General features: G+C 41.8%; 1 protein-coding gene across 18 annotated transcripts in view; it reads left to right on the top strand.

Moving 5' to 3' along the window:
- The window catches only part of ADGRL3 (adhesion G protein-coupled receptor L3), a 532,152-nt gene that overhangs the window by 491,314 nt on the left and 18,971 nt on the right, over positions 1-21,867 (top strand). For 12 of the 18 annotated variants that reach the window (XM_054064759.1, XM_054064762.1, XM_054064751.1 and 9 more), the window contains 4 exons: positions 1,602-1,628; positions 4,920-5,088; positions 7,837-7,962; positions 10,549-10,645. In XM_054064759.1, the coding sequence (XP_053920734.1) occupies positions 1,602-1,628; positions 4,920-5,088; positions 7,837-7,962; positions 10,549-10,645 (419 nt within the window). The remainder of the gene's footprint in view (positions 1-1,601; positions 1,629-4,919; positions 5,089-7,836; positions 7,963-10,548; positions 10,646-21,867) is intronic. The other 6 variants (XM_054064750.1, XM_054064748.1, XM_054064756.1 and 3 more) reach the window with 1 other exon arrangement.

The raw sequence follows: 21,867 nt of genomic DNA, 5'->3' as shown, positions 1-21,867 counted from the left end.
GTTGGATGCTGGAGTGAAGCTGCAGAGTGCTGTCAATGGCTTGGGGGCATGGAGATGAAGGCAGGATAGGCTACAGCCTGTGGATGCTGTAATCGCTTGAGCTGAGATAGTGCCGCCTACCTGTCAGTAGCCTGGGGACAGCTGCCTTGTCCTGCCATTGTGTGTTTTCTGCTCATGTCTCGCAGCTCAGAGTGGGGTTGGGACAAACGTCATGAGTGTGGGCAGATCCAGCCCATTTAATGACTGTTCTCTCCCTTTCCCAACAATCCCATGTGACCATGGCAGGGCAAAGCTGGGACTGCCACATCGCTACTTCTTCTGCCTCAGCCAAGGTGGACAGAAAATGGGAATGTTTTGCACGATATACTGTTTGAAACAGTCCAGCTTCTGTTGATACTCAGATTGCCGCTCTGTGTGAATGATGCAGAAGTTGTCCTTGTGGCTTGAGCCATTGTGAGGAGAAAACATGAAGCCTCGTCTTGGACATACTTAGTATATACCTCTCAATCACCAAGATGATGAAAATCATTCAGCTTTAATATAGTTTCTTTCTAGGGCTGAAGAGGGTCCCCTCCAAGCAGAGCAGTTTGTTTAGCAGAGGGTATAGCTTGACGGATTGCCAGTGTTGACTGAAGGAGGTCTCAGCAGGAGGACTGGCCCCAGCTACCTTGGCAGGGGTAACAAGATGAACATATGGGGCCAGCCTCCATCTCTGGCACACATGGTAGCTGCTGCAAGGGATCCTGCGTTCAACATCTCCACGCCAGCGGGGACATGAGGCCTGGGATTTGGCCTGCCCTCCCCACCTGTTGCACATCACCTGCCATGCAGGCAGAGTTAGGCATAGAGCCTATTCCAGACGGTTATGGAGACTCCCCTAGGAAAATGGCTGTGATTAATCTTGTGTCCCCACAGTGGCAGAAGCTCATTTTGAGTGTTTCATCTTGGCTTATTCTTCACTTCAGCAGGCTGCTTCACACTCTTGCTTGGCAGCATCCTTTCTTTGTCCTTCCTCATGAAACTGGAGTAAAAAGGTCAATGCTTTCTGTCACCTAGGGCTTTAGAAGATCCTAATGCCTTTATCTCAGACAGAGGATAACACTGCACTCTGGCTCATAAGTTGGCAACTTGGGAGTTACACTTAACAAAAAAGTAAACAGCAATAAAGAGATCCCCGTTGTATTACGGCACTGCAGACAGAGAGTACTGGAGACATGGTGAAGTTTTGCCATTGGAACACTTGCAAACCTTCTGTGGTGGCTGTGCTACAGTTTCAAAACTCTGCAGAGATATCCATGATTTTTAAAAGAAGTTTTAAAGTCAACTGACAGTTGCATGATCAGAGACAGGAAGGGTAGCCACAACTCGCAACTAGTGATGCTAGGTTCTGTGTGTGAAACCAACATCCTCAGTCATGTTTCGGTTCCCTGGGCAGTGATCCTGACTGGGTGGTGTGTATCAGGTGCACCTAGTGCCAGCCTGCATTTTGGTTTTGTGATAGCTGGTGGGAGAAGTGAGGGGGAGTAGCAATAAGCTATATTCTCCATGTCGACATATTTCTAATGTTGGTGTTCTTGTCTTTATGTCTATGCATTCTTTAGCTATGAGGATAACAGACCCTTCATCAAGTAAGAATGACCTGAATGGCTGATAAATTTCATTTATCAGTGTGGTCTCATGAACCAGCTGTCAGATCAATATTGAAAAATCATTGAAGCTTCTGTCATTCACACTTGAGGCAGAAGAGCAAACTGCAGGAAGATGATCAAACATACAGCTAACGTGCAGAGTTAGTGTGCTGCATATATATTGCCAACAAATTGTCACTGTATTGGCTTTGTTTTCTTTGATTGGATGTTACTTGAATTCCAGGTGTATGTTCCCAAGTTAATCCTGCATAGTACAGACTTGTCATACCAACAGCAATCCTCTATCTCACTGTCCTCTATCACTGAGAGTGCTTTATGATAATATAAATATAGAAATAAATTTTCAGAAAGGTGTATGGGTGGTAATCCCTGTGATTCCCATTCTAGTTAATGGGAGCAATGCAGAAAGTCTGTGTTCAGTTCATTGGAGACTCATCTCCTTATTCATTGAAGTGCCTAATTTCCCTAATTGTAAATTTCAGTTACACCAAAACATGGCTGGTTTTGTTTCTTTATTGCTATAAAATTGCACTATGGAAAAGAAAAACTGTGGAAAAGCAAGAGCAAGTCTGTACAAAGAGCAAAACAAAAAGCCACACCAAAAAATCTGCAAAGAAAGCAAAAAATGCCTAGAAATTACATGCCTTACGGCATCTGTCCTTTTCCTCCTGCGACCAAAAAGTAACATACAGTAGCACAAAACAGAAGCAAATCAACTTTGCAGCAGACTTTCAGTTTGTTCTTCTGGTGAAGAGTCCTTTGTGTTCATTCTTGCAGCATCATTCCCATGATCTCTTTCATTGCTTGGTTCTTTTTTTTTCCTATGGATATGGGATGGAGCTGTTCAAAGTAATCTCCATGCCCTCTTTATCTATAGGTCTTGGTTTTTGATGCATTACACTGTAACATGTGCTATTCATACTGTTGAGGGTCTGCTAACTCACAAATTCCTTTCTATCACTGAAAGCTGCCTACTTCCACTAAATAACTTTTTTGCTCCTGCACACCTCTGCAGCCAAAGGGTCTTTAATCAAGTTCAAGAATTGACTGTGCTTTAAAGCACAATAGTTTTCTGATATCTTGGGAACAAGTTTTAAAAGACTCGGTAAATACAGGAAGCTTTTAATCGTGGAGGAGAAGAGAAAGCAGAGAAAAAAAAGAAGTGTTTTCCACTTCATTTGTTGTTCTTTTTTAAGGAAAAAAATATTTGTATTTTTTAAATTGGCATGCAATTAAGATAATGTGCTCTCACTGATGATGGAGTCTTGGGGAGAAAAATACACCAAGCAGCTAAAGCTTTAAACTTAATCTAGGGGCTATCTTTCTGAAGGATTTTGAGAGTGCATTTTCAGTTTGCATCGTACTAAATATTTATTAAGAGAATTGACTGGAAATGCTTCAGAGGAGCTGTTCTGGTCTGCTAGATACATAATAGTGATTTTTAGAGAACTGCTTTAATAACTGGTTACCTTAGGGAGCTCTTCTGGTTGTATGGTTAAATAATACATATTTTATAAACTTCAGTGAAAGACAATGCTGTAGTTTTGTTCTAATACCTAAAGGAAGAGAAAAACCGACCAACCAAAAACATGAATACAACAATAGGACATTGGTGTGCTTCTCTTTGTGACAAGCCCTGCTAAAAGGAAAAGGATTCGAGGCTACAGCTGCCATGGAGTGTCCATAGTGGAGATTGCATGCCTGACCTGTGCAGGACTTATTTTTCGCCTAAGCTGCTGCTACTTTCTTTTTCCCCTTTTCCCTGTGCTTTGATTAGCAGGTAGAAGACCACATATGCCCAAACTCTGGCCAATTTTCTACAAGGCTGAAGTGGCTTAGAAACTTAGATCCTTAACCCTGCAAGCCCTTTGCAATACCCTACACTGCTTTGGGGTAGATGAGGAAGCAGAGATGCTGGCTGGCTGCAGGCTTGCTGATTTGTGGAACTGAAGGGTTAAATAGCGAGGAAGGGCTGCAAAAATTGGCTATCATTGCATTCATTTTTGTGATGTTACAACTAATGATACCGGGAGAAGACTGGAGAAAATGAAGGCCTTGAGGGAAAGGGCAAAGGAATGCTCACCAATGCTGCTTGCTACACGCTTCCTGCTGTGCTTCCCAGATTGAAGTTGACTCCCTCCCCTGTGCAGCAGCAATTCCTTTGAAGTTGTATGTAATTTATCCTCTGGAAGAAAGTTCCAAGGACCCAGTTCCTATCCTGCTCATCGCCCTTCATCTCATCTGGTATTGGAAAAGTGGTCTCTGAGAAGTTCACTTAGCAGATGACAAAAAATTATTTAGCAGGGTGACATGGAATACCTCTCTTGCCATACCAGCAGAGCTTTCAGCTTTGCTGAAAGTGCACTGAAAGAAATAACATGCAGCAGCCAACCATCCCATATTCCCAGCTCTGTTTGTCCAAGCAGAAAGTCACTGGGAGAAAGCAAGCAGAAACTGCAGACTACCCATATTTACTTCAACAACGTTTGGGGCCAAGCAGTGGCTGCACCCCTACTCCTGCTTGCTTCCTTCCCAACATGGAAAAAGCAATAATCTTAGTTTTGGAGCTGATGTGGAGAAGGATTGCCCCTTCTTTCCTCCAAGCGGAAGTGTGAGAGCAGCTACTGTTTTAGCAGATGTGGTATTTGAGTGCCTCTATGTGTATATATGTTTACCCTCATCACAGGGTGGAAAAAGTGTGAAGCAGCATTGCAGAGAGCCTTCTTGTTAGGAGCCAATCTTGCAAGCCGTGAGGGCTTGTCCACCTGCTTGTAGATATTTATCTGGCTTACAGACTAGCTGAAATGCAGCAATACATATGTCTTGGTGTTAAGTGTAAAGAAGCTAATTCAGCTGGCACTCCTGCCTTAGTGAAACCCATGGATGCTAAAAAAGTGACATTTAGAGTTCTTATTTTGGTTGGTTTATTTTCTTTGCCTGCCATCTGCAGAAATAGCATCTACATGTCATTTACATACGCACTGCTTTTACATAAAAAAAGAAAAGGAACATTATGATTACAAATATACTTTGGTTATGATAAATTTCTATGCTCCTTAAATTTCCATTTCCATATATTTCCTCAAGCTTGAAGATTTGTAAACTGCATCCAGCTTGAAGGCAAAACTCCCTGTGACTCATGTTGATATGCTATTTTCTTTTTGCTGAAACCATGGGCAAAGTCTTCCTGCTTATAGATGTGTGCCTTCTTTTGTAGATAAAAAACTAATCCCCTTTTTTTTTTCTTTTTTTTTTTTTATTCCCTAACAGGTCCTGGGTTATAGGTGCCATAGCCCTACTCTGCCTATTGGGACTGACCTGGGCGTTTGGACTCATGTATATTAATGAAAGCACAGTCATCATGGCGTATCTCTTCACCATATTCAATTCTCTGCAGGGAATGTTTATATTCATTTTCCATTGTGTCCTCCAGAAAAAGGTAAGACAGATGGTTCCCAGCAGCAGAAGAGGTGGTAACGGGGTGTTTTGTTGCCTAACAACCACAGCATATTATCATCTGTGTGCCCTGAATTCTCTCACACAGGTTTATCTCTGTGCACCTAATAAAGGTGGTATTTAGACTGGAAGCTGACAAGATGCAGGGGAATGAGGTGATAATGAAGATATGTGGCAGTGGCATTTCAGCCGCCAGAGCACTGGATAAGCATCAGAGGCAAGGGAAAAAGTCAGCTGACAGTTTGCAGGGCTTTAGGGTGGCCAAGCTGTAAAAGGGCTTTGCCTATTATCATCCATATTCTCCTTTCCCGTATGCCCATGGGAGACAGGAGCAACTTCATGAGCATCCTGAGGGTCCTGGCATGGCTGAGTATCATTTGCAGTCCCTGCAGGAAATGCAGTCCCTTTCTATAGCAGCATACGTGGGTTGATGGTATGTAACAGGGGCTGCTTTCCCAGCTTGTTTAAGAACTGAGAGACCTGTGCTCTGCAACAGTTCATTAGCCTTTGTATTGTTTGGTCCTAACGTGGGCTTCTGGAAATCTTCCTCAGAGCAAGCACAGTAAGTGCTTCTTGGTGGAACTTGAAGTATGCCCCAATTAATATTTGCAAGATAGAAGTAGAGTAATTCAGGTAAACTCTGGGGAACAAAAAAGTAAAAAATCTCTATATGTATATGTAGATCAAACTTACAGCCTCTGACAATCACTAATAAGTATTTTTAAGAACCATTTTATTCTCCACTGAAATTCAGTTGTGCGTAGCTCTCCAATTCTGTGCGCATCTGTTGATAATCTTTTATGTACGTCTTGGTTTCAAAGGGCAGTTTCTTTGTCCAACAAAAACACAGGGAAGAGTTTAAACATAGATAGATCTATGACCCAATTTCTCAATGAAATCAATGGCTTTTGGCAAAATGACTTAGTGGGCAAATTCAGGCCCATGTTGAGGTCTGTTCTCCATCTGAGAGCCCTGGGCTTGGTGCTGTGTTACCCACATTTCACATTTTCTGGTACAGGGAAGGGAGATCTGACCTATGAAAACATAAGCAAAAATCATTGTAGCAAGTTAGCTCCATGAGTGATGCCTCTGGAAGGATCTGCAGAGCTCTATAAAAATGTCAGTTTTGAAACCAAAGGAAGACTTGTGGGGTTCAGGGTTTTGTCCTAGTAAATTTGTCTCAAATTAATGCATCTTAAAAAGCTTAAAGCTTTAACTAGAAGCAACAACCTGCTGATGATGCCAAAACTTTTAGCAAGAAAGTTTCCAGGCAAGATGATAATAAGAATGTAGGAAGCATCACAATTGCTAATTAAACCTGCAGGTGCCTCTTTAATGAGGAGTTTGAATTTCTCCACCATTTCTCCATGACTGCTAGAGCGTCCTTGGCTATCAGGATGCTCACTTGGCATGGAAGAACCATTCTGATTTCTATCTGAAGCCAGTCTATACCCTTAAACCATCACTGATGACTGTGGGATCACTCCTGATTTATGGCTGCGTAGAGGGAAGGAGAATGCAGCTGGCACCTTCTGTGGTATGGATGCATGTCTCTGACCCAAGAGCTGAGGGAGGAAGCATTTGAGAGGAGAAAAAAAAAATATTCTTTCCTATCTATCATACATTAGAAAATCAGCAAAAAGCTGCAGAGAGGCAAGCAGTGGGTGGCTAATTAAAGCAATTGAATTATTTTCTCTCAGCAAAGGATTGATTAGGCACTTGAGCATATTGGGCACTTGTGGTATTGTGTTTGTCTCAAGCGCTTAAGGAAGAGCCTAATGAAAAAGCTGTAATTTGCTATTTAAATAGTTGTTTCACAGAATTTTGAAATGCTCATAGATAGTCTAACAAAATTTCATGACTAACCATGTGCTCCAAGGAACCTCAACTGGTGTTTTGGACATGCAGGGAGGTTTGGGGTGTGTTTGGTTTTTTTTCAATGGGCAACGTGACCTGTTTTTGGCTTTTCACTACAGTCTGCTCATTTTCAGTCTTTTCCCATCTGGTTTCTGGGTATTAAAAAAATCACACCTGAAGCTAAGCCAAAGCTTAGATCCTGCTCATTGCATGCTGCATTATACTGCCCCTGAAGCAAAGGAGATGGCACAGCTATATGCAAAGCAAGGAGTTAGCCCAGTTTGAATGCTATGCCCGTTTCAAGCATGACTGGCTTGCATGGTGCTGTGGGAAAGTAGACTCCAACCACCCCTATACACTGGGAATATAATGTTTAGGACTGCTGGCTCTACAGTTCCCTTGAGTTTCACTTTGACTGCATGAAATAATTTAAACAAATGAAAAAAAAATCAATAGTTCTTATATGTTTCTTTTGGTATTTTTCTTAGTCCTTTGCCAAAACCAATAGCTTTTAGTATCTTGATGAGTCAATATGCTAGTTTATATCAAATCTATGAGGATATTAATTTTCAGTCATAAATAGTGTATCTGTAGTTTCTCCCGTGCCCAATTGATGTGCCTCAGAGGAGACTACAACCGACTGGTGTCAACGAGCAGCTTTGCTGCATAAAAGCAGTCCCTTATGCCATCGTAAACAGCAAGCTTATGTATCAGACACATTCAGCTGTAAGGTGTAATAGGCTTCTTCTTTGCATACTGCAACAGCTATCTTTTTAATGAACCACTGAGGAAAAATCAGTGGTGTTGGAAATTGGAAAGAAGTGGGCTGGAGGAGTAGCTGCCTGTTAACCGCTGTTGCTCTTTTCTTGGCTAGGTACGTAAAGAGTATGGCAAATGCCTGCGCACACATTGCTGTAGTGGGAAAAGTACAGAGAGCTCTATTGGCTCAGGAAAAACCTCGGGGTCACGGACACCTGGAAGATATTCCACAGGCTCACAGGTAACCTGCACTTCTTGTCCACTCGTCAATGCTTTGCATCACCACACCAAAACCCTTCACAGCTATGCTGTAAGGGAAGCTTTTCTCAGCACCAAAGGAGCAGTCTTAAGGCTCTCCTCAGTGCACCCACAGAGATTTCCCACCCTCCTGGCCTGAATTCAACATGTTGGCTTCCGTTGGATGTGATGGAAATTAGTGCCTCTCCAATAACCTTCTAAATAATTGTGATGAGAATGAAAAGTCCAAATTTGCCTTCCAGAGGCAGGTGGATGGTCATCACCTGAGCTGTCCTGCCCAGTCTTCATGGGAGTCAGGAGATGAGAGTGTTTTGTCAGCTATGCTATGTCCCAGTACATTCTTTAATCACAGACTGAAGGTTGTTGTCACTGTTATTGCTGTGTACAGGAATGATGCTATAACAGCCAAGTATTTTTCTTGCTGAAGAAAGACTACAAGAGTTTTGCAGTAGTCTTCACAGGGAAAAGGCTTGCTTTTCAGTGTTTGGTGGTTTTATCCATTCCTGCCTCGCTCAGTTTGTCTTAGTTTATAGACCTCTTAGGAAAATGCATTGGGGTCAGATTTTCTTAAGTTACTGTATTTGTTATGCTTTGGTCACCTGAAAATTCAGGTTTTCTGTAGTTTGTGCGCTTAGCAGTTTTGAGGCTAACTTGTCTGTACAGATGCATATTTATGGATGAACAGTTCGTATGAAATGAAGAAGCTTACTTCTTAATCAATAGAAACCAAACACAAATTTGTTCAGTATTACTAATGGAAGTAATTATACATGACAGTTTCACTATTAAATTATGAAAGACATGCAGTGAGTAACACTTTATAACCTCCCAGAATAACCTGATTTGTGATTAATGTCTTGGAGCAAATTATTAGTTATTTTCAGCAGTTTCCAAGATGTCATCCAAGACCTTCACTGTGGCATTTACATAGATCTGGATTTTATGTGGGGCAAGTAACAGTAATAGAATATGGAGGCCATCAAATCCCACAGTAATCAATAATGTCCAAAACTCACTATATCCAGCAATATTTAGATGGCTGATTTAAAGCCTTTGGCTTTACATAACTTAGTAGTAGGTGCCTTCCTCCCTGAAAAGAGTTGACTTTAATAAGTCCTCCCTCTTGGCAGTCTCAGCACAAAAAAACAAGCCCTTCTGAGCATGAACTGAGTCTCCTGACAGCAATACCTTTGTGGCACGCAAAGTTTGAGGAAGATTATTTTGCCTGCAGAAACTGATCCTTGGAAAAAATGAAGCACCTGAGACCTATTGTAGGCAGCCAAAACCTCACATGGGTGATAGAGAGTGGATGGAGATCAGTCTGAGTTGTTGAAAGCTTCTGACTCATAATTTTTGAATAGAGAAGTTCACAAGAAGGAAGACTCCTGGGATCGTTTTTGTCTCTGAAAAGCACTTAGGAAACAGAATAATTAATCCACAATGGATTATGTCAGAGAAATACAATATATTAAATATCCAGGTGAAAAATAATTGCTGTAAAAGTGCATGGGCCTCATGTCACATTGTGCTTCGATTTATTGAGGGCTAATGCATAATTAGGAGACACCATTACTACATAATGAGTAGTCTAGGCAGCACTTTTCAGCTGTGACCACATAAGGAGGCCCTGGAAGATCCCACTATGGGAAGTACTGGATTTTTAGCAGTTAAGAAAAACGTGGCCTAACGTAGCCTTCCCATCCCCCAGACCACCCAGCACCACTTTCACACAGCCATGGGACACGTCCATCATACTGTAAGAGGTGAAGGAGAAGTTTCCCTGGACATCTGGGTAACCCGGTCATCTGCACACAGGAATTGTGGTTGGACTGCTCGCCAGATGCTTATTGGCTGACTTTTTTATCTTTTGCATGGTCTAGTTTGGGAGGAGCAGGACAGTGACATAAAACCTACAAAGGTAGATGCTCCATAGCATATTTGAGAAATGAAGCAGAAGGCCAACATATTCAGGCACTGTTTCTGCAGCAGCAGAAGCTATAGATGCAACACAGATGGCAAAACTGTCACAAATTTTTCAGTAGGGGGACAGAAATCACTCATTTGCGGGGGATACTTTTTTCCTTCAATATTCTCAAAGATGGATAGTAGCTATAGAAAACTGCAGGAACACTGAGACACAGATCAAGTCTTCTGTTACACTCCATGAAAGATAAGACACATGCTATCTGAGGTGGCATGGGAAGCCTGCGTGCTTCTGTGTGTAAGTTATTTTTCTGTTATTTGATGCTATATTGATAAATCTGTATCTCACACAGGTCTGGGTTTCTCTTGTTTATGATTTCTATTGCTTTTTTAAATAAGATGCAAGCGATCCAGATATGTATTTCTTTGAGACAGGTATTGGTGTTATGAAGTTAGGCAGGCAGGGTCTGGCATGCGGAAGGTGGGTTATAGCAAAACATAAACCACAAACCACTTGCTTACATCTGGCTAGAAACAAGTCTCATACTGAGCTAGACATGCCAATAGCCATATTTAGTGAGGCAGAAAGAAACTTATCTGCAGTTGCTAAAAATTCATTACCTGCTGTGGTTCAATCCCTCTTCAGAGCCGGATTCGCAGGATGTGGAATGACACAGTTCGAAAGCAGTCTGAGTCTTCCTTTATTACTGGAGATATAAACAGTTCAGCCTCACTCAACAGAGGTAATTATAAACTATTTTTCATATCTCTAACTCTTGTGATGGCTTTAAGGAGTCTGAAATGTGTTGCCCCATCCCCTCCCTTCCCCATTGTTCTCACCTCAGCCGGCAATGGACCCTATTCTTCCACATAAGAAATGTTGCAGTGATAGGTGGAAGGAGATTTTGTGGTCATTGTTGCCTTTTTTTCCCTTTCTTTATTTTTACACATGCATATTCAAGAATTTTAATTTCTGGAAGAGGATTAGGAAAAGCAAAAAAGATAAATGAAATTAGAAAGATAAATGAAGTAGAAAAGAAGAAAAGAAATCTTCCCTTTCTCTCAGCAAACTGCTAGTCCCAGAAGCTGCTGAGGTGTCAGGCCTCATTACTGACAGTGAAAATGGGCCATTACGGCACCGTACAGCCTGTGTTAAGCATCACAGGAGTCCTGGATTGTACTGCATATGTAGCAATACTATCATCTTTACAGAAGCAAAAATGAAGAGCAGAGCATAGACATGAGAAAAAAATTGTACTTGGAACAAAATTGTCTGTGTTGATGTTAATATAACTAGTTTGGAGAACTGACTGATATGAACTTTATAGGCATCTGTGGAGGAAAGGCTATCAGAAATGTATATGCTAAACAAAATGTGGTGCTGGCACAGGAGGAAATCTGAACAGCTCTTTTTACAAAATGCTTTTTCAGGCAATTACAGGAAAACAATGGTAAGCAAATACCAGAAAAAGATTGTCAGACATTGGTTTCTTTCTCTTCCAGTACAGTTACTTTATGGCTTAGCCTTGAGCAAATGGATGCCAAATTCTGTTTTATGTATCTGCCCAGCTGATGCTGGAATTAAGAGGGGGTAGAATTTGGATTACTGGGCCCAGATGCTCTCTCGTGATTGTGAAAATCGAAAGTATTTCCAGTCCTGATGGTTGAGCTGCAAAGTTCAACTGAGAATTGAGTTGGGATTTTGGTTCTTACTCAGTCTTTATTCATTCAGAATTTCCAGTGGTTTTAGAGTGAGATTTTTCCTGAGGATAAACTTGAAAGATTTTGATTGTGCTGTTAGCAATATTGACTACTGAGTGCAGGGCAGTTAGAGGTACACAATTCAGTTCCCTGAACATTATATACAAGGTCCAACACAAAAGACCCAAGACTAACCCTATATCTTGGGAACCAAGAGTGGGAGGGGAGAGACAAAGAGATGGTTATAGAACACGTTCTATCCTGTCACAATGAGACACGGCTCAGCTCAATCGCTTCGCTCAGTATGAGTGTACACAGGTTCATATATAGGTGTTTCTTATCTTTGGTCAGAAAATGTCAGTGTGCACCAGCCCACAATGCTTTGTCTATGAAGCAGTTTCTACCTAATAACAACATCACTCTGCTTGAACACCCACCCTATTTGCTGGACTCGGCTCCCTCTTCTCAAAGATCAAGTCAGTGCTCAAAGGAACCCATTTTTTGTTGGTAGAAAATGTAAGAGCAAAACTGATGGAGATTCTCAACAGCCTTTCAGAAAATGATCTGTGGAATTGCTGTGAACTTTGGCAGCATCATGTGCAGCTGTGTGTCACCTCAGAAGGGAACTATTTTAAAGTTATCATAGTTGATTTTCTTAATTTCTTAAATAAAAGGAGTTACATGCAGTCACTTTTTTTTTTTTTTTTGTCATATCACCAAATCAATGCAAAGGGGAAAGCAGTATAATTAACATGGAGATGTACTTCTCTCCCTCAGCCCACTCTGCTGGTTTTCATGCTTCACTTTGCACTGAATATTCGTTGATAAAGAAGGCTTTAATATGCTGTTACTGCAATTGCCTGATTCATTCACATGTTTTGCCCTCCCATCTCTCTCTGTCTTTGCATCAAAGACTGGAGAGATACAACCAGGCTTGTCTGGGGCTGATTTAGAGGGGGATTGTTTGTTGCACAAAGGTTACAGAAAGAATGGCTGTTAACCTCAGCCATCCATCGCTCTGTCTTGACAACAAACCAAAGTGTGCTATGCATGAAATATTTGCTCTTTTATTTAGCAGAGAAGTTGGCTTGCTATCCAATGCAGCCAAGGCTACAAAGGGAAATGCTTTAGCAAACAGCAGAAGAAAGGTTACTTTCCTTTTTCAGTTTAGGCTTTATTTTCCGTGCAAAAAAATAGTATGACCATAAATTGGTAAAGGTGTGGAGAAGTTGCAAGTGGGCAGTCTTCATCCCAGTGTGGCAAAAGCCTGTTACTACATGTGCCTGTTCTTTAAAGGTCAGTTGGGAAAATGTACTGCTGGGGCTGGCATCTTCAAAGTGTATTTTATCCAACTATTTTCCTTGTGTAACACTGGATGAGATGAATCACCCAAAGGTTCTGAATCTCTCCACTGACTACAGAAGCAGCCTGATAATTGCCTTAGAAGGGAAGCCTTTTGGGAGAGGCATTTAAGTAATTAAATAAATTTTGTACTGTTATACAGGGGCATCATCCCTGTTTTTCATGCAGGCAGACACAATATTTGTTATTTTTTTTTTCCTTTTCTGTTAGACAGAATATCTTCAAAATGGAGGTTAAAAAAATTTCTTTGGGAGTTAGCACCTCCCAAGCAGCAGGTGGTCAATTTGGCTAGAAAATACACCTGACATCAACAGTAATCCCAGCTGCTTGGGGCCCCAGATATTTCACACTATCCTGTTTATTCCAGCTGAAAAGAAATGTTCGTGGTCTTTGCATAGAGTATAAGTTGTTTCTTTAATGTCTCCAGAGGGAGTTGCAGCCTGAACAGACCAGTGGGGCAATGCAGTTTTCACAGTTCTTGTCTTCCTCGTACTATTTTAGTATATATCAGGCTTTAAAGGAGCTGTTTCATTAATGTTTTATTTACAAGTATGCAATAAAAACTCAGAGGAGTCAAGTGCAAACCTTGAATTGTACTGTTGGCATCTTTCCCTGCCTGAGGTTAATACAACAACAGGCTTGCATACCTCTTCAGACGTTCCTTTCCAGCCCTCCTAGCCTAGACACCTTTTGCGTTGAAGTATCTGTATTATCCCAAATAAAACATTCTTTATGTGCTAGTATTTTTCCTAGAGCCTTCAAACAGCTGCCCCTTTTCTAAAACGCGGAGCAAATGACCCCTTTTCCCCAGAATCACCCCAGGCTGCAGGTCCTGGCCCAAATCCACTTCTCCAGGCACTGGGCCAGTGCTAAGATTTCATGTTTCTGACCTGGGAGCAGAAAGCAGTGAGACATCCTCCAACTGGCATACTTTCTCATTTAAGCCTTTTTCCCCAAATCACGTTCACAGTATTCGTGGTCTGCTGCCACTTGATAACGTCTCAGACAAGACTGCTTTAGCTGTCCATATTGCTGTATAATGACCAGCATCTCTCTATGTCATCTCATCCCTTCTTCTTCCCCCATGAAGCTTATGGGTGTCAGTCTGGATTATGATGTCCTTAGACATGTAACTACGTCTTTTTCTGATTTAGCAGAGATCATATTGCTTATGGCTGTTCTCAGATCCATATCCTCTTTTATCTACTACCTCCCACTAAATTAATTGGCTATAATGTTATTTTTCTTATTTACAATACCAGGCCTTTCAGGCATAACCCCAAACTTGCCTGACATAACATGTTTTGAAATGAAAACTATGTCATTCTTGATTCCTAAGATGTATAGGACCATTTCAGATATTTCCTGAAGATAATGTCTAGTTATGCTTTAGGCTACAATGTTTCAGGTTTTGTCTTCCCTTGCTGCTTGTTGTGGCTTAGTGATGGTGTGGATTTGGAGTTTTTATACCACTGAAATCAGGAGGAAAGGAGCAGAAACTGGCCATGAATTTCCTTTTCTACCATCAGAGGAAGAGCATGCCAGTCCACCCCATGGCATGGACTCTGTTTCAGGATCCAGGGGGATTCCTGCTCTTTGCACTCGCATGGCAAAACCTTGCCCTATTTCTCACACCATGGGTCTGGCTGGATATTTCTAGCATCTATTTCACATCGACTCTGTGCTCTACATTTCTTTTCCCAGTATGAAAAACTTACAGGGGCTTAAAAGCTGAATCAAGGCAAATACCTCATGAGTAGGAAAAAAGAACTCTCCCTTTTCCTGTAGAATTTCTGTTGTAAGTGATCTTGATACAGGCATTTGGATGAAATCCTGAAAAATTGGACCAAAAGAGATGCATGCAGGATAGAGTGTTTGCTAAAACTCTGAAGACTTAAAAGTAGAAGGTATGAAGGGAAAGCAAAAGACAGAGCTTTCCTTTGTGTTAGGTTCATGAAGAGAAGGTAGAGCAGACGACTACTTGTTTGTAACAGGAGATTTTTTGGTACTTGGGCTAAGGACAGTTATTAAAAAGAGCTCATGATTGAAAGCAATAGACAGCATTACTGTTATTCCATTTCAGCTGTACTTAAGCTTTGGTAATCTAAATATGGACATGTGCTGTACTCATGGGTGGAGCCAGACAGGGAAATCAGGATGTTTCTCAGCACGGTGCTGATGACATGAGGAGGGCTTTGCAGGGGACCAGTGCAAAAATGAGCTCTGTTGTGCTCTGATGATGCAGCATACAGTGAGCTTTGAGTACATCCAAATGGCCACCTCAGGAGCATGAGGGACAGCTCTCTTTACACCTTTGTAGCATTACTTTCAAGAAGCACTTGAATAGCTCAGACAGCCTTGCAAACAAGCACTCATATCATGAAACAGCAATGAGACTCCTGCCTGTTTTTATTCAAGTCTTGAGTGAGAAATAATATAATAATTACTGTCTGTCTTTGAATATGAGACAACTGAGAGGGAAAAAAATGATCATGATCTATGTGGTACTTTGTTACCCTTCAGATTTTCAAGTTGGGAAGGGGGAGGTGATGGGTGTTTCCAGAAGAAAAATGAAAGTAGCTGTTAATGAAAGGAATTTTCCTTGTTTTGTTGAGGCTTAGGAGGACGGGTGACAAAAACCAGTTTGTCACTGCTATGACACAGTGCTTTGTTATAGGAAAATGCACTGATGGAGCTACGTAATCATGTCCAGTCACATTAGCAGATAAGGGGAACTGTATCTTCATTCATGGCAAATACTGTATCTTAATGGTTTTCCCTCTTTGTGGAAATAAATGAGGTAGGTGCAAAGCTACCAGGTTTCTTGAAAACAGAAGCTACTGTAGAAGTCTGTTGTCTTGCGTCAAGTGCTGCTACTCCTTCTGTAATGCTCTGGATCTTGGATTACAAACTAGACAGCACATTTAATAATATTTTCCACTACAGTCCTGCTATACAAACAGGAGCATGTGCACCTTTTGTCTTTGGACTATGTCCATATATGCTTTATGTCTCCTCACCCCTAAAGCACTGCACACCATCCCTACCATCCTCATCCATGGAGATCTCCTGGAGGGATTTCTTGGTGCTCTATGTTGCTGTAGAAGAACATTAGTGAGCTGCAAGAGCAGAGCTGTTTCATGAGCGAGAAGAGCTGGAAGCTGAGGAGGAGTAAAGCATAAGCCATGCCCTCACTGGTGGGGCAGGGTCCTACAGGGGCTTAAGCCAGCAGGCAGAGCTGGATCCTCGTAGCAGTGTCCATCCACAGCCTTGGTCAAGGTGAGGGGATGAACCAGGTCCAGGGTGCAGCCCAGAACAGCAAAAGATGTTGGTGGAGACAGGACTAGAAACCGAGCTGCAACCTGGGTCCAAAGTCCAGCCAGGAGGCAGACACAAAGCAAGGTCAAGGTGCCCAGGTCTGAGCAGGGGGTGTGTGTTCCTAGTGGGTCTCATCGGGGCCACTGGGGTCTATTCAAGGTCACCAGGACCTGAACAGCTGGTGCCAGATTGGAGCCCAAGGACCTCTGGCAGCTCTTACTGCAGGATGGTGAGCCTTAAATATGAATTCATCCTTGTGGCCCTGAGGGTAATTCATGAGGGAGCATGCCCTTGCCAGCAAACCCCATCAATCATCACAAAGCCTTAAGATCTTTACTGTTGGAACACTAGATATCATTTCTAGCTAGGAAAGCCATATTCAATCCCTGTTTGTTCCCGTGCGAATGGTCTGAAATGGGAAATGGAAATGAGGGTATGGTTTGTCCCTGCCCCTTGCATTTTCTTCCCAAATGCTTGTGTCATTGTATGTTTCAGCTTCTAAGTAGCACTCCAGAATAAATACTTGATTTCCCTTTGCTTTATTATTTCTCCCCTGCGTTTTTGTATCAACCACAAAGACTTAATCTGAAACATACACAGGAAAAAGGGAAATTGCTGCTACTGTTTTCAGAGATAATCAGTTTAATGTCAAATTCATGTGGATTTCTTCATAATGAACAGAACAAATTGAGCTCAAATTCAAACAGTGGGAATCTGAGTCAGAGAGGAAAATTAAAATGAGGAACATTAATATCCTGATTTCTAACCCAGCCGAGACATGATTGTTTGCTAAATGAAATCTCCTGTCAAATTCCTCCCACCCGCCCAAGAATATAATTAAGCTGTGATTTCCAAGCTGAAATCATATCTGTGCTGTTAACTCAACAGGGACAACTCTGTGTGTTGCAAGCAGGATGGGTGAAATTTCAAATTATCTTCTGGTGGTCATATTATCCTGCATTTTTAGGAAGACAGGAGAAGGTGACATTCTTCCTTTGGTAGGAGATTGTCACTCCAGAAGACAGGAGGTTATCACTGGGGCACTGCAGTGAGTCAGGTTTGGGTCGCTCTTCCCAAATCTTCCCTTTCTGCTCTGAGACAGGGACTACCAGATGTGTCTCAGTGTTGTGAGATGAAAATGCTATGATTTAGCTGTCTGCAAGGCTGGTGGGTGCCACAGTCTGGATGCTGGATGCCAGGGTGCCACCTGGCAATACAGCAGTGACAGCAAGGTAGAATTTGGTGTGATTAAAAGAAGAGACAAGGAAAGGAGGTGAAAAAAAAAAAGAAAAAAAAGGAAAGAGCAAAATGGAAAAAGGAAAATCAAGTCAAGATTCTCCAACCCTATCAACAGGGTTGATCAACAGGGAACAACAGAGATCAACAGGGAACCTCAGATCAACAGGGATCTTGAACCCTATCCCCGGTACACTCCAAAGTGCTATTGCTGCTTGTTGTAGCCCTTTTCTTACACTGACCTTTTGCTTCTGGTGCCTAGATAAAGCGAAGAACGGGTGGAAATTTAGACTATGGAAGTACTACTGTTGTCATGCGTCAGTCTTTCTCAAGATGCTCATTCACTCCTTGATGGATTGATGTGACCAGCATGACAGTCAGATTTCTGCTGAATTTATGTTGCCTATAAAACAAATAGCAATCAGCCAAGCTCTGGGAGAGGAGGAAACACCTCTACTCATCTTGATAAGATATTCAGAGGATGCCATCAACTGATCTGTCACAGCCTGTCTAAATAGTTCTTACCTGCTCTGAGTAACAACTATGGCAATTCTTGTGGCTTAAAGATATTAAAAATATGTATTTTCTCTGTTTTCTTTCCATTTGATTTCTCTTTACATTTGGCATCAAACAGTGCCCGTTTCTCCTGTGAAGTCATTCGGTTTTCTTGTCATGCCTTTTAGAGAGATGGTTTTGATGTGCGAAAGCGGACAAGGGGGGCTGGGAGCATTCGTTAGAGTTTGGCGTTGTTCGCAAGTGTTATGGTATGAGGATTTTTATGTTTTTTAATTTTATTCTTGTTCCTGGGATGTCCAAGGTGTTTGCAGGTGCTTTCCCTTGCATTACTGAATGCCTCTGCAGATGTGAAGAGGGAACTCACCAAAATATTCCTGAATATAAAAATACTTTACATTCTTTTTTTTTTTTTCCTGACCACTAAACAGTTCAAAACCAACTTAACTAAAGAGAAGTTTTCATCTGCTACAGACACTTCCCTCTTGTGAGTACCATTACTCCACAACTGAGAATGTGTTGTGGAGCAAAAGGTGAATCTGTTTAAATATTAGCTCCCCCTGCAGATGCTTTAAATGCTTTGTGCTGTTTTCAATGATATTCAGGGTTTTCTGAAGGTAAATGCAGAGAACTTCTCAAAGCTGAGCCTGGGATGGCCCTGGTAGGAGCAGCAGCCTCTATGACCAGAGACCATCATCTGCCAATGTGCAAATGTCATTTCTTGCTCATCATTAGTTTAAATCTAAGACATTGCGCTTTTCCCCAGAATCTGTCCTTTTTGCAGAGTGCTGAGAGGTGTTGGTGCTTAACACTGTCCTTGCTCACCATTGCAGAGTCAGCAGGGGCAAGATGCTGCATGAACCCAGGGATGCAGTGATCCTTGCCCTTTAGCATCTCTGTTCCCACTGACTAGCCCTCAGTCCTAGGAAATGTAATCAGTGTTTCAAGGGATTCACCATTTCTGGAGCCTGGAGGCCTCTGGTTTAGCCACAAACAGCAACAGCAATGCCACTCTCCTCCCACATCTGGAGTACAATTAGAAGTTCATCTTTTATTCCCTTTTGGTCCAGGCTACCACTTAAGAAGGGTTTAATGGATTTTGGAGGTACATAAATAACTGTGTCTCCTGGCTGTATGGTGGAAATCAAGCAGCGAGAAGGAGGGTGAAAGTCTCTGTCGGCATCCCTCTGCTAATCCAGAGCAAGGCTGTGGGCTGTTTTCTAGTGTCTTCTCCAAACACAATTCCTTGAGCGCTGTGGCTTCTGCTCTTCACTGAGGAGATTGGTGTTCGAGAGTGGTTGCTGCCTCAGCACCACGGATGCTTATAGCAGTGTTCACAACATCAAGGACAGCCTGCAAAAGAAATAGTATGGTCAATTTATATATAGACTTAGAAATTTCCATTTTATTCAAGTAGGAGGCTGTTTCTTTACCTCCCCATGCTACCATCATGGGTATTTTCCTCATGAAGCTCTTTGCCTTCATTCCCCAAGCCTTTCTGTGTCCTCTGTTCTCTCTTGTAACCCTGACAGACTATACACATCCTTCCCTGATGCCATTAGACTCCTGCCTGAGGTCCATTGCCTAGATGGAGGGCGTATTTGGAGGAAGTCCATGTGCAGTTGCACCAAACCAGTTGGAGGAGATTGCTGTTTTCAAGCCATGAATCTCTACAACCCTGTTACATGACTGTTGGTTTGGCTAAATGCCAGCATCTCGCCTCAAAATGACCCATCCCGACAATCACATATGAAGTAGAGTGAAATTCCAAGTAGATGATGGCAGAAGAGTATATTCAGTCTGAAAGGGAAACCAAGCATCCTTCTGGACTATCAAATTGTCTCTGCTGTTGTTCTTTTTTTCTCTTTTGTCACCTGTCTTTTTTAAAATCAGCCGTACATTTTATGCCAGGGAATTTATGATTTTCTGCACGTAGGATCAAAACTTACAGAATTTAACTCCTATTTCTGCCTACGTGCAAAATGAATTCCTCTGTTGATTGTCTTCTGGTTTATTTTGCCTCTCTGCTGCCTGGGACTGAGTTAGCTGAGATTTGTTGCAGTGATTTTGGTGAGTGACATGACATTCTTCCTTTGGGAGATATGAACTGGCTTTGATTTTAGGATTGACAGCCATATAATTGGAAGTTCAGTCATTAAGTGGATCAGATTTAAAGAGTAAAAGTAAGGGCAAGGCAGCTTCTGAAATCAGAGCAGGCTTTGGGGAGTATTAGATCCAGCAGCATATTGCTGCAGAGCAATCCTAATATGATGACTGTGAAGAAGGAAGAAAGCATAGCTGCTTACATAAATTCCTATAAGTATGGTCCAATTTCCACCATAGGAAGAGCTCTCCACACATCTTTGGTAAGAATTCAGGTCTGGTGAGAAAAAAAAACATAAGCAGGGATGATTAGGAATAATGCATATTTGTGTAGTCAAGGTGCAATCAGTTATAAAACCTTGGAAAGAGTAGTAGTACTAAAAAGAAATGTCCCTTTGTGGGACAATGTTTCTGCTCCAGACAGTTAAGAAGGCATCAGCAAGCGGGCAAATGTTTGTAAATTGATGTAGACTAGCAGTGTATTTTGGTTATGGCCTGAAAATTATAATCCAGCAGAGGTTTGTAATCTGAAATCGTTGTAGAAGAAAGGAAGGAAAAATAGGGCAAAGAAATACTTCCCCTCCCCTGTGTCTGCAAACAGCACAGAATGTTACATTTGGCAGAAGATGGCCCAGAGCTTAACAACGTTATGTGCTGAAACTCCATTTCACTGCAGTCAGTGAAATGTCTCTGCAGGGTGGTCTGAAGTCAAGTATATGAAGTATGAGAAGTTGAGGAACTTGATTTATGATGGGTGTGAACAGCAAGATAAGCTGTTCACAGCCTACTCTGTCTCCTGTGCTTCACGAGACGGAGACAGAGTGGGCAGGAGTACAGCACCATACCGTAGCCCTGTGGGAAGGGAAGTGCATGATTGGTAAAATGGGAAGAAAACAGAAAGATTAATGTTGACTGGAAATATAACAGTACATGTTTTTGTTATTGTTTCTTTCTTATGAAACAAATAAAACAAAAGCCCAAGAAAACTATATGCTGGGGCTGCTGGGTCAGAGGCAATAAAACATTTTGTTACAACTCAAATATGCTTTTTCTAAGCTTTTTTTTTTTTCTTTTCTACTCTGATGAAAAGACAACATCATACAAAAAAGGTCAAAGTCAGCTTTCATACAAAACACTCTTTTGGAACAAAAAGTGAAAACATTTCATTTGGAAAATACTGATTTTTCTGTGAACATTTTTGAGGCATTCAGCTGATTCACTAGTTCATCCGATGAAATTTGTTAACTGGTTTGGTCTCCTTTCTCAGCAAAACTGCACTTCTGGCATGTCTGCTGGGCGGTGGGGGAAATCTCTCCATCCCCGGTGAGTTTGCAACCTGCTAAAATGCACGTAGCAAGGATAGAGCTGATCCTGGCATGCGATTGAAAATACTCAAAGCTAAATAAGATACACAAGGGCATTGTTACCTATGTGGACACATGTTCCCAGCTAAAGCAGTGCTCCTCAAGTTTTTTCGGTGTGGTAGAGTGACACTGTATGACATTATTTTTTGGAAGATCTGGAAAAGCATTTGCACTCATTTCCCTTCCTGTTGGGTAGACTATGCAGATGATTCAAGTTAACCTAAATGCCTTTGTGTGGCTTTATCATCTGGCTGCCCACAAGAAATTATTTTAATTTTGTTCCTGAATGCAGTCTAGAATCTGACAACATGCGCTTGTCATCATCATTTTCATCCTTTGCTTTCGGTGGATAAACCATACCTGTGTTT

This window comes from Cuculus canorus, chromosome 4 (assembly GCF_017976375.1).
Source record: "Cuculus canorus isolate bCucCan1 chromosome 4, bCucCan1.pri, whole genome shotgun sequence".
NCBI classification, from domain to species: Eukaryota; Metazoa; Chordata; class Aves; order Cuculiformes; family Cuculidae; genus Cuculus; species Cuculus canorus.
This window is presented reverse-complemented; position numbering and strand designations above follow the sequence as displayed.